This window comes from Lutjanus erythropterus, chromosome 8 (assembly GCF_056507025.1).
Source record: "Lutjanus erythropterus isolate fLutEry1 chromosome 8, fLutEry1.hap2, whole genome shotgun sequence".
NCBI classification, from domain to species: Eukaryota; Metazoa; Chordata; class Actinopteri; order Lutjaniformes; family Lutjanidae; genus Lutjanus; species Lutjanus erythropterus.
The window spans coordinates 7811629-7825449 of NC_139324.1; the positions used below are offsets into that span (position 1 = coordinate 7811629).

Consider the following 13821-nt stretch of genomic DNA (forward strand, 5'->3'; position numbering starts at 1 on the left):
TGTCGGTGGGCTGTGTAAGTGTCCTGCAGTCTGAACGCTGCTTCAGCAGCTTTTCTACTTGGGCAAGAATTAAATTTAAGGGGAGAAACCGCCGTGTAGTACATGATAAAACACACAGTTCAGGTCCTCACTGGGTGGTTCCTGGTTAGGTGTGTGCTTACAAAAAAAGAAATGTATTCAAGTATGCTAGAATTAGAATAGTAATTTTAATCTAAAAATAAGAGAATATACTTTCAGTTTACTTTTTATGTACTAATCAGAGATACACTTAACAAATTATACTTTATTATACTTGGCTTATACTTTCTTACTTAAAGGCATAGTTCACCCAAAAATGAAAACTCACTCATTGACTACTCACCCTCATGCTGACTGAAGGTCAGGTTTAGTTTTGTAGTCGACAAAACACTGCTGGAGTTTCACAGGAAAACAGTGTTTCAGAATCTCCCAAACAATGGAAGTGAATGGTGACCAGTTTTCACATATAAAAAAGTAATTGAAAGAAACATAAAATACCTCCATACTGCTTGTTTGGTGTAATCCAAGTCTCATAACAACAACATGCCAAGTTGACTTGATAGGTGTTATTTCTACCATGTTTTTATTCTGAATCTTCACTGTAGATCCTTAGCTTGGAGCCACGTTCACATGCGCGTGCACACTGTCTGAACTGTGTGTGTGTGCAAGTGAACACCATGTCGATGCTTTTGTAGACTTGCATTACACCTGACGAGCAGTATGGAGGCATTTTATTTTATTTTATTTTTTTCCAGTTGTTTTTTCCATTTGAAAACTGGTCACCAGTCACCTCCATTGTTTGGAGATTCTGCAACACTGTTTTCCTGTGAAACTCCAGCAGTGTTTTGTGGACTAAAAAACTAAACTTGACCTTCAATTGGCATGAGGGTGAGTAGATAATGACTGAATTTTCATTTTTGCACAATCCCATTAATCTTTTGATCGAGATAAAGTTAGGAAAAGTATAATCAAGTTTTCTTGCCTCACACAGAAAGTTTAGGTATACTTGGCTTGTAGTTGTGCTTAATTTTTTGATAGAGTAGCCTATTTAAATTTAAAAAAAAAAAACACACATACACATATTGTCTTCTTTGAGGTTGTATTTCAGTATATGTTTTACATACCATCACATACTGGTGGGCAGCCAGGGGCTGCTTTCACAGAGGCTTTGCTTAACACAAATTCTAATATCAACCTGCCCTAAGACTGTGTTCATACTGTTTGTTGTGTTATTTTGAGATTTGTCTTGATGTGTTCTGATATTCCACCTTTCAGAGCAAAAATGACTTTGACTGTGGATATTTTTAATAAATATTAATACTACAACTCCTCCAAGAGTCATTGTTCATACTGGGGTTAGAGCTGTGTGAGTTTTAGAGTAATCATTCAATTGTCTTATTGGTGTTTTGTTCATTGGAAATAAAAGATTAATTCAACATTGGGATTATTTTTATTCCAGCAGTGTGGTACTGACATTTTGTGAAAGCAGTAATCCACTTGAGGCACTGCTTTATGGTGGTTTTAAAGCAGTTAAGTCCTTTTAAGCCCTGCGCTCTTTAACTTCTTGGGGCTTATAAAGACGTCCTATGAAGCTTCCTGCTGTGCAGAAGCATTATGGGATTTTTCTGAGGGACATTTTAGATAAAAAAAAAAAGCCAATCAAAAAATTCTGTAATTTGATTGTTATAGTGAAAACACTCAACCTTTCCTCTGTCTCCACCAGCACTGATGCATGCAGTGGTGTTTGGTAACGTGACGGCGATCATCCAGAGGATGTACTCGCGCCGCTCGCTCTACCACACCCGCACCAAGGACCTGAAGGACTTCATCAGGGTCCACCGGCTGCCTAAGGCCCTGGAGCAGCGCATGCTGGAGTGTTTCCAGACCACATGGTCGGTCAACAATGGAATAGACGTTAGTGAGGTGAGGAGAGAGCGCATATTCACTGTAACACACACAGAACACAGAAGTATATGACTGAGTCAATATTGCACTTTTTACCAAAAATGATGTCCCACCCAAAAAAAACAACTTTAAAAAATATTAATACCACCACTTTAATTAAATTTCAATAATTGCTCTTTGCCAGAAAACCTTGAAGAAGCCTTGACAGAAAGCCTTGTCACAGAAAAGAATTCACAACTTCAAACAATTTCAAAATGTTTTAAAAATCCTTCAAAATCTGAAACTACGCACACTATGCACACTAGGACTATGCTGTGAAATGAAAAAAAATTATAATTTTGTTAACTCTGTAAGACGTCAACTCTTAGATTTTCCATATGTCTAGATTTAATAAAAAATGTTATCTCAGTAAGTTGGCCCATTACAAGGTTTAATAGCCAAGAGTTTGATCTTTCAAAACTCTTTTGAAGCTATTCAAAGTCTCCTCAAAATATATATAATATTTTTTTTCACAAACTCTCATGACCTTACCTGTGCATTAAAATTAATGGGTAATTTTAAGCAAAATACACACACAAAAAAAAGAAACAAAACCCCACATTAGTGGTTTGTGAGTGTTTTCTTTAACAATTTACTTTAAAAATTAGAGACACTGCTTTCAGTCTTTTTAAACATTTCCATGTGCACATTAATGTCACTGCAGGAAATATTGTGGGACATTTAAGCAGCAACTAAAAACTTTAGTTACGAACTTGAGTGGACACAGGAAACTCTCCAGAAGAACATAATCAATGAAGTTGCGCTGCTGTGCCTTGTGCGTAAATGTGCACACAGTGTCTCTCTTAAATGGGGAGACGCACCCTGTTTGGATACTTTACTGACTATATCAGTTTGCTTTCAGAATAAATCTTAATAAACTGAATCATGATAGCCTTGTGAGCATCAGAACACTGTGGTTTCTTTCTTGTTCCAAATGAGAAAAAGCACATGTTGATCTAATCCCTGATGATCATGCCTTGTTCCACCACTCAGTAAAGTGTAATGCATCTGTGTTCAACAGATCAAAATGTGTACAGTGGAAAAAAAACTTCAACTTTGACTGTGCTCCACATTTTCTCTTAAGTCACATGTTTGGGAATTCCCTGCTTAATTAAAGATGGAGGAGTTTTGTGTGGACGAACATGAAAGAACACCCGTTAAGTGTCGACCTCCTCTCACTTCACAGCTACTGAAAGATTTCCCAGATGAGCTGAGGGCCGACATCGCCATGCACCTGAACAAGGAGCTGCTCCAGCTGCCTCTGTTTGAGTCAGCCAGCAGGGGCTGTCTGCGCTCCCTGTCCCTCATTATCAAGACCTCCTTCTGCGCGCCGGGGGAGTTCCTCATCCGGCAGGGAGACGCCCTGCAAGCCATCTACTTCGTCTGCTCGGGGTCAATGGAGGTCCTGAAAGACAACACTGTGCTCGCCATACTGGGTGAGTCAGAGGAATGTGATGGTTACAGACAGAAAAGTTCATGCGCACGTATATGTTGTGCGTGTTTACAGTGATATTGTTTAATGTGCACTGCACCTATAAAAGTAGAAAATTAAAGAGTCTTTATAAGGCAGCAGCTATCTGGAAAGATTTAATTTCATTTAAAGGTCCAGTGTGTAGGATTTAGGGGGATCTACTGGCAGAATAGAAGTGGAATATAACAAGCAACTCATGGGCGTCCTGGTAGCTCACTTGATAGAGCATGCATCCTGTTTATTGAAGCTGAGTCAGCAGTGGCCTGGATTTGAGTCCAGCATGTGGCCCTTTGCTACATGTTACCCCCCCCCCCCCCCCCCCCCCGCCCCCTTCCACCATTGCCGGTGTATCAATATGGCAAAAAAGTCACATTGTGACTATCTTTACTAAAATTGTGATTCCAATATGTGATACAATTAGTGGGAATGGTCATTTTTGTATTGCAATTTTCATTTTCACAGACAAAAAAACTATTAAAATCCTGATGATGTAACATTTGTTATTATATTTTGTTACATCTGAAGAACAAGATTCATAGCTCAGTACACCTCTACACAACTACAGTACCTTATTATATGATGCTGTTTCTTCTCACATTTTTCATTTATCAAATAATCACGACTTGGTTCTGGTTCTGGAATTTGGATATTGTACTGTTATTTTGATTATTTTGCAATTACTTGTGCAGCCCTAACTTCCAGAGGAAGCAGGTCCTCTTCCTCTGAGTCCGACATGTGGCCATGTACCGCCATCTTTACAGTAGCCCAGAACAGACAAACCAAACACTGGTTCTAGATAGGGATTTGGCATTTTCTCCTGCAGAATTGGAAGGGGAGGGTGAGGAGAAGTGTTTGCAATCTGCATGCTCACCGCAATATTCCACTAAATCCTGCACACTTGTCCTTTAATAACTTCTATATATATGTACAAAAGCCAAGAGCATGTACTTGTTACAAACAATACATTCTATAGATGTCCTCTATAATTCACCATCTTCACATGGCAGCCATTTTCCACTGACCGTGCACTCAGGTTGGGAAACTAAAATGCTGTTATCAAATGATTAATGTCGTACTGCTGTGTTCCAGGTCGCAATTTGTATAAACATACAAAATCTGACAAATCGTTATCATGTCACTGAGGAGAAACGGATAAGACTTCAGTAAGCTCAAGATAAGAATCACATTTATTTTTAATAAGACAAAGAACAAGACAATTGTGAGAAACAACATTCATCAGGGAATTGCACGACATTTTCAGAGTATTTTCAAGCTAATGACGAGATGTAACCAAAACCTGATCATGTAACATCTTCAGTGAAAACATGGAGCTTTTCTAAAGTGTGAGATGATTTGTTGACTGCATGCTGGTTATCTAATTAGACCAAAAAGTGTGCTGTATTATTTGAAGGACATTTTGTGTAAACTTGTGATCCAGAATTGGATGAAAATTACACAGCACCCCTCTTGGCTTTGATATCCACTTATTTGTCAAACTGGGACTTAATGAGAGGATGTGAGATGATCATGATCTGTGGGATGCTGCGTGTCGCATCGTTAATGAAGGTGAGAACCGTTAATTTGAAGAGCACTCTGATAAGAACCATGTGTCTGTTTGATATCAAATGCTGTTAATGAAGTCTGGACTCTGGAGAGCAACAGAAGAGAGAGATCATCTCTCAGTTCAGCGATTAAAAATCTCTCCCAGAGCTGCGTTTTGGTTTCATCCAATCAGACCTGCAGAGCAACTTGATCTGGATTTGAGCGGAAATTAGGTTGATGAGCGAGACGAAGGAAAGAAGGAGGAAAGAGAGGACTGAAAGACAGAGGTGTGTGCGTGTGTGTGTGTGTGTGTGTGTCACTCAAACAACAGGGAAGGCAGGGCTGAGAGTGAGCTGATAAAGAGCTGTTGTTTGTGCTCTGCTGCTTGAAAGAGTTATCACCATGCTCGACACACACACAGAGTGGAGGCGTCCCGCAGTGTTGGGCCTGTGAGCTATACGAAGTAATCCTTCAATCCAGTGTGAATAGTGATGTAGGAAGTCCTGCTATCAGACCTCACATATGGCAGAACACAGACCCCGGAAAATGAGACGAGTCAATGAATGAGGATGTTTGTAGGCAGTTGGAGACTCTGTTCTGTGTTTGTGCTGCAGATAGTGTGGATAAATGACATGAGGATGGAAAGCTCAAAACTCATTCTGCATCACACTCTGATATCCTACACAGTCTGTCACAATGAGTGGCATGATGTGTAACAAAACGAAAAATGACGTGACAAGAAAAAAAAATATGTAACAAAATGAAAAATGACATCACAAGACAAAAATAGCATAACAAGCTGAAGAGTATGTAACAAAACAAAAAATGATGTAACAAGATTAAAAAATGACATAAGAAAAAAGGCGTAAAATAATGAAAAATGACATAAGACAAAAGCATGTAACAAAGTAAAAATTATGTAACAAGATGAAAAAGATGTAACAAAATGAAAAATGACGTAACAAGATGACAAATACATAACAAAACATAAAATGACATAGCACGACAAAGAATGGTGTAACACGGGTCGGCAACCTGCGGCTCCCTCTGGCTTTGACAAAAAAAACATGAAAATGAATAATGATTATTTCTCAATTTAATTTTTATTTATTTTAGTTTTATTCATTTTGTTGCACAGTTATCTTAGAGTTCGAGATGATAGTTTAACATTGAATTAAAAAAAGTTTTAATACCGTATTTTTCGGACTATAAATCAGGCGTGGAGACGTACCTGCACCGTTGACAAGCCTCTCCCGGCAGCATGTTGTTCAAGCACCCATCTGTGAACTCATTCCTCCAGCTGTGGCCATCTTGCTTTTAGCCCGCGATTAGCTTTCTTCATTTTCTTCATTGCAGTAAGAGTAACCTCCGCTTTTCGCCAGTCCCTCACAAGTTTCTCGCTCAGTCCAAACTTTCTTTCTGCTGCTCGATTACTATTTTCGGCTGCATATTTCACTACTTGCAGCTTGTAATCTGCAGAATATGATTTTCTTTTGGGGGACATTTGTGTTAAGTCTTTCTCAGTTGTCTTTAAGTTAATGTTTAAATTAATTTTCAGTGGTACAGGAGTAGCAGATACCGGTAGTTGTCACAAGCCTAGAGTGCCCTCTCACTGCTGTAGGTAATGTTTACTCCTTGGTCATGTTGGTCAGTGTGAAATAACATTTAAGAACATGTGAAATTATATATTTTAATTTATACAAGTCACACCTGAGTATAAGTCGCAGGACCAGCCAAACTATGAAAAAAAGTGTGACTTATAGTCTGGAAAATATGCTAATTTGTCAACTAAAATATGCATCACACATCTATAGCCCTCACCTTTACCTGCAGGCGGCTTTTTGGGTGAACCCTGCCCTCGGTAAGCTAACCATGAATAAATCAAAAAAAAAGAAAAGTCTCAGAGGAAAATAGAAAGTTTAATTCTGCGTGGACAGATTCATTTGCCTTCACTGCCAACAATGCTGAAGAAATTAGCAAACAATAAGACAATGTAACGCTGAACAACATTTTCAGAACAAGCACTCTGCATTTTCTGAAAAGTACCAAACTGGAGATGAGCGAAAACCGAGAGCAATTTAGGAACTGCAACAGAAAGTTGAGCAGAGTAAACATAGTTTCAAGAAGTGGATCCAGTCTCCAAACTCAACAGCTGCTAGTTTTGTGGCAGCTCAGGAGATCGTAAGGTGGGGAAAGCAGTTCACAGACGGAGAATACATGAAAGAATCGCATCTATTCTTGGACTTCAAGAACAAACAGGAAATTGTTTAGAAAATTAAAGAAATGCCTCTCTCTGCAAAGACCGTCAAGGACAGGGCCATTAAAATGGCATCAAACATCACCAGTAAGCAAACTGATGGCATCAATTCAACTCAAGCATATTCACTTGTCTGTGATGAGTCAAGTGATGTAAACGATATTGAGCAGACAGCACTGTTATGCAGATATGTAAACTATATGTGAACTCATACCACTAAAAGGCCAAACACGGGGGGGAGGACATTTGTGAGGCTGTTGTGAGTTGCCTAAAAGCCAAAGGAATAAACACCACTCACCTGGTGTCAGTGGCAACTGACAGTAGTATGAGAGGAACACAGGAGGGCTTTGTGAATTTACTTCAAAAGTCAGTGGATTGAAAGCTGCTGACGTTTCACTGCATCTTGCACTAAGAAGCACTGTGCGCTCAGACATTCTCCCCCTGAATGTATGGTAGTGATGAACCTTGTTATTCAGATAGTGAACAAAATAATGGCAAAGAGGTTAAACCACTGACAGTTCTGTTCATTGTTGGATGAAGTCGACAGTGCATATTCAGATGTCCTGCTGCACAGCAAAGTCTGGTGGCTCTCCAGGGGAGAGGTGCTGAAACGCTTCGCTGCTTGTCTGGAACATGTGAAAACCTTCTTGCAAAGCAAAGGCCTCAGCTATCTCAAACTGGGACATCTAGGTTGGCTGGAAAGGTTGCACTTCATGGTGGATATGACAAGTCTTGCGTTTGAAATAAATTGTGATTATTTTCAGTGTGCAGTTATCGCAATGCAAGCTACATTTGGAGAAAGATTCAGCGAGTTCAGAAAGGAAAAAAACACTCTGTCCTTCCCTGTCACACCCCTGGACATCGACCCATCCCTGCTGAACATTTCCACATTCACAGGAGTAAGTCAGCCGGATCTTGAAATTGAACTGGCCGACATAGCGGATAAAGACTTATGGGTGTCCAAGTTCAAAAGCCTGACAGCAGATCTTGAAGAAGTCACCCGTCAGGAGGCCATTCTCACTAAAGAGCACTAATGGAGTGATATTGAAAACCTCCCAAAACCCGACAAACTTGTTTTTGAAACATGGAACGCCATTCCTGACACACATATGAACATGAAAAAGTATGGATTTGGAGTTTTAGAGCTCAACATACTTATGCAAGCGGGTTTTCTCGAGCATGAACTTCATAAAGTCCAAATATCACCTTCCGCCTCACACATGACAGCCTGCAGTCCTGTGTGAAGATCAAAGTCACATCTCACAGCCCTGACATAGAGAAGATCTGCAGCGATCTTCAGAAACACAAGTCACATTAAACAGGTGAGAACACCAGCATTTTATAGGCTATTATTTTTCCGAAAAAACATTTATTTTAGACCGGGAGCTGATGTAGTTTTGTTTGTATGTTCAGGTGCTTCAGTTGATTGCAGGCCTGCATAGTTCAGTGTTTAATTCATTTCAAAGTAGGCCTACACATGTACACTACACTTCTGTTTGGGGGTTTCCTTTGTTATAAGAGGTAAAAATAGAAAAAGAATTAAACTTATAAAACTTTATAAGCTGTGTATTTTTCTTTGTTGGAAGAGGGGGCAAAATGGCTCTTTTGATAGTAAAGTTTGCAGACCCCTGGTGTAACAAGATGAAGAGTATATAACAAAATGAAAAATGAATGAAATTAAATGGAAAAAATGACAAAATCATGACAAAAACTGTAACAATGATGTAAAAACATCATAACAAAAAAATGACATGACAAGACAAAAAGATGTATCAACATAAAAAAGACGTAACAAGACAAAAAATGACCTAACAAGAAAAAAGATGCAACAAGATAAAAACGATGTAACAAGACAAAAATGAAACAAAATGGATGGATAAACACATTTTGTTTCTTGCAAATTCTTCACAATAAAAGTCACTCTTTATTTTGTTATTTCAAAGCTTTAATTATGCTTCAGTAACAGTGAAAGTAATTTAGGAAAAAAAAAAAAGGAAAAAAGACACCTACAGAAACTTGGACTGCATCAGAGGATATTTGGAGGAACAGGGTGTTACTTTTGACAAAAAAAAAAAAAAACTCACTGGAAAATTTCCAGAGCCTTCAGTGTGCTCAGAGTTTCCAAACTTCCAAAAGATTTCCAGTTAGCAGACTTTGTGCCATCGACTTGTTGTCAAACAAGGACAACTTATACACACAGGACTTAAAGCTGAACAGCAAATGCAGCTATCAGGGTTCACACGTCTGAGAAAACGCCTTTATAATAAACCAAAATAACGTCTCCTGGAGAGCAGCGAGTTTTCTTGGAGAAGGTATGAAGGTGCCACAGGAGTGATGAGAGTTGTAATACGAGCTGTCAGAAGAGCTGGAAGCTTCTTTTTGTCAGATGTCTTTACTGGCAGCCAGCAGCTGTAATTAGTACTCGATTCAAGATGTTTTGTGGGCGGCATGCAGTTATGTTTTTTGAAACTAGGAACATGCCAATATGAAATCTGAGTAGCATGATTGTGGTTTCAAATAGTACCTCAGTCATTACCAAAGGAAGAGAGAGGGTGGCAGTATTTAAAATTAAATAACAAAAAAGTTTTGAATGTAAATTAGAATCTAAAAGAAATTTGAAAATGTGAAAATAGTTTTTTTTTTGTCTAATACTTGTTCATAAATATTTGCTGTCTCTGCTCACAAAGGTGCTTTTTCCACCTTCTTCCATGATAAATGTGTATATCCAGGCATGCTGTAGTGTCCTTACATTTCAAGGCAGCTGGACTTGCAAGATAATGTGAGAATCCATTTAGCCAGGATTCAAGTTATCCGTTTATGTCTGCACCAAAAGTGGTGCAGCCAATCGGTGTCCTAGGAAGGACTACTGGCAGCTACAGGGTGTGGTTTTAGCTGTGATGACAGCGAGAAGCATCCATCGAAGAAACCCGTCTCTAACAATGGCATCTCCTGAAGAGGTTAGCATAGATACTGCGATAGCATCTGGAGAGTATTTCTTCATTGAAAGAAGAGCAAAGAACAACACTGAAGGCTTTTCTCCATGAAAAAGATGTTTTCAATCTTTTTCTGACCAGATTCAGCAAAAGTTGATCTGACTGGTTGAAGTTAGCCAGTGTTAGACATGATAGACAGATGGTTCATCCAATCACCTGCCAAATGTTTTTTTTTTTTAAGTGCCTGCCCTTTTCCAAACTGTTTCTAAGGACGACTTCCCAGATGGTTGTGTGTAACAAACCATCTGGCATGTCAGGTTAGTAGTGTCCAGTTCTCAGAGTGTGGTGGGAGTGGACACCGCTTTGTCTTAACAGCGGTTGCTGCATTAATGACAAAATTAAACTGTTTATCATATCACTGAACTGTAAATATTTTTATAAAGATATACGGACCTGTATCAATTATTTCATCTCCCCAGATTTGTTGCCTCGGACTAATTTCAGAATTGGTCTGAATGTCGTCTGATTGGCTGTCATTTGTTGCCAGAACAATCAATGGTCTAGCAGGGATGGATTTCTAGTATGTTAGCATGTTGGGGTTACAGTTTGAGTGAAGCTAAAATGTTTGTTCCCTTGTGTGTACGTAAGCACAAGCATCCATGTGTGCATGCATTCAGACACAATCACTTGACTTCCTTGGCTAAAGATTCACAATTAATAAAGGGGTAGTGGCTAAGGTATAGGGGCGAGGCAAGCTGTCACGATAACTCTGCTTAGTCCAGTAATGACTCCCACAAGTGCTTGAAACAAACAGGCAATAAATTATTGAGGGGCGTGGCTAAAGCATTTGGGCAGGGGCTAACTCACACCATTGACATACTGTATGCTTAGACCAGTGATATCTTCTACAAGAGTCTATGACAAACTGATCCTAAGTTATGAAAAGGGACATGACTAAAATGTAGGGGGCGGGGCATAAGTCACTACTGAAACAGTGCAGAGTGCAGTGATGTCTTTCAGAAGAGTCTGTTTTAAAATGTATGCACTTTTTTGTTATTGGCCACTCCCACTGTCATGCCCCTTTTTTGCCAGTTGTCATGAACACCCGTCCTTTGACTCATGACCAAATATTCCACTAAATCTTGTGTTTGTCTGTGAATTCATTTAAAAGTTGTTCATCTTTTTATCATAGGCCACTCCCATTGTCACGTCCCCTTGTAGCTGATTTGCACGAACACAAACACACGTCTTAACATACAAACACACACAAACACACATGCAAACACTTGACATCTATGCCAAATTTCAGCCGCCTATGGTGAAAACTGTGACTGGGGAACTTCCAGGAATTATCCTGTTTTTGTGGCTGTGGACTGACCAAGCGACCGACGTAGACACACCGACAGAGTAACTTATAGAGCTGATGTTTGTGCGTGAAGCTCGTCTGCTGGTGTAGATGCCCGTGGTGGGACTGCACACAGAGGACAAGCTGCAGGCTTCCACACACTGAGACTGAGTTTTGATTTCTGGCAGAAGCATGTGATTGTGTGAGGAAAACATTTGTGTGTGTGATCATATGTCCTCATCTCTGGAGTCTCTGGAGATGTGAAGGCGGAGTTGTGTGAGTTCCAGTGCAGTCTAATATTAAACAGGGCTGAGTTTCAGACGGTGTGTGGGTGGAAAACCCAGAGAGTCATGCTCTGCACGACTACTTTAACCACAGCCATGGATATCACAACCACCACTGTCACATTACAGGTCATCTCTATACCTTAATACAATTCACACTTCATTTACTCCATCATATTCATTAATTAAAGAGGCACTGGGGTCTTTTTTTTTCTTTCCTTTTTGTTCTGCTCATTCTTTCCACCCTCCTAAAGACAATAACAGCATCAGTTGTGTCACCCACAATACAACATATATTTGTGGATGGGTGGGTTTGCTGTCAGAGGTGGCAAAAGTACACACATTCTTTACTCAAGTAGAAGTACAGATACTTGTGGAAAAGAAAGTCTCTGATAAAAGCAGAAATACTGATTCAACTTCTTTACTCAAGTAAAGGTGAAAAAGTACAGGTTCTGAAATGTACTCAAAGTATAAAAGTGAGAAGTCGTCCTCTGAAGGACATTTCCACTGACTGAACCTTATTTCTCCACGAGTCTACCCCTCTGCCTGTTTCGTCTTGTTGCATTTTTATATCACCTCATTTTCATCCTGTTGCATCCTTTTTGTCCTGTTACATTATTGTCATCTTCTTACGTCTTCTCTGTGTGTTTTACATGACTTTTCATGTTATTTCTCTTTAGTCATTGTTTTTTTTTTGTCTTGTTACATCTTTTTACATCTTGTTGCACCATTTTTCATCACATTATGTCTGTTTCATCTTTTTACACATTCTTTTTGTCATCTTATGTCTTTTTAATCTTTTACACTGCTTTTCATCTTTTTCATCATTTTTTGTCTTTTTGGTTTTGTTACATCTCTTTCATCTTCTTTCTTCTTTTTGTCATATCTTTTTAGTCTTGTTGCATTGTTTTCATCTTGTTATGTCTGTTCTGTGCGACATGCACTGATGAATACAGTTTCACTATGTTGTTGTTCGTCTCATCCATTTAGGTTGAAATCAGTCTTGATGTTGGGAAGGCACCGCAACAACATGATAAAAATAAATCATTCCCTTCAAATGCATTAAAACTAAAGTAACAAACCTATTTTGGAAATGTAAAGTACAGATACTTGTGATCAAATGTAAGGAGTAAAAGTCAAAAATTACACAGATTCTTGAACAAAAGTACTAAAGTACAGTAACAAAGTATTTGTACTTACTTCCCACCTCCATTTCATGTTTTCAAATGACAGTTAATGTTTGTTCTTAACCACAGCATAACCACCACCAAGTATTTGTTATTGTAACCACGATGACAAAAGTCCCATAACCTTAACAAAGTAACCATTTCAAATACAGATTACATTTCTCTGTAACAGTCTGAATTTTAACCTAAGCCAAAATGTTTCCCAAAACCAAGTCATTTTTGTGCCCAAATCTACCCAAACCTAATTAACCACAGATATGTTACAATACAAAACTGATTTATTTCTGAACAATGATTTGTAAAACATTTTTGGAAGGCACAGTCACATGATGTTGTCCTGCTGAAAGGGACATCAGAGTGTCATTCTGGAGGTCATGGAGAAACAACATGTTTCATTTGATGGACAAAACAGATGCTTAGGGCTAATTTTCTGAGTAGTTTCTCACTTAATCCATAAATAGTATCTTAAAAATGTCAGAAAAATGTCTGACCATTAGTCCAAAACCAAAATATATTCCCCAGTGAGATTAAACAGAAACGGGCTGTAAATCCTCACATCTAAGAAGTTGCAACTAAGGAATGTTGGGTATGTACTCCCAGCCTGGGAGTTGTTGGTCTACCACTGCCTTGATTTGTTAGATTGTTTCTGTTATTGTGTGACTTCAGTTGATCTGAATTATCGTTTCAAAACACCAAAGTCACACAATAGCACAAACAAACTAACTGACTGAGGCAGCGGTAGACTAGCAACGCCCGTGTTCTGAAAGGTAAAATTGCTGATCTTGCCTATGGAGTTTGGTTAGTTTGGCAAGAGTGATATTTGATTTATTTAACAGTGGT

General features: G+C 38.9%; 1 protein-coding gene across 1 annotated transcript in view; it reads left to right on the forward strand.

Moving 5' to 3' along the window:
• kcnh3 (potassium voltage-gated channel, subfamily H (eag-related), member 3) overlaps nucleotides 1-13821 on the forward strand; it is a 241798-nt gene that overhangs the window by 205241 nt on the left and 22736 nt on the right. The window contains exons 9-10 of the mRNA XM_084724378.1: nucleotides 1742-1941; nucleotides 3149-3398. Coding sequence (XP_084580504.1) covers nucleotides 1742-1941; nucleotides 3149-3398 — 450 coding nt within the window. The remainder of the gene's footprint in view (nucleotides 1-1741; nucleotides 1942-3148; nucleotides 3399-13821) is intronic.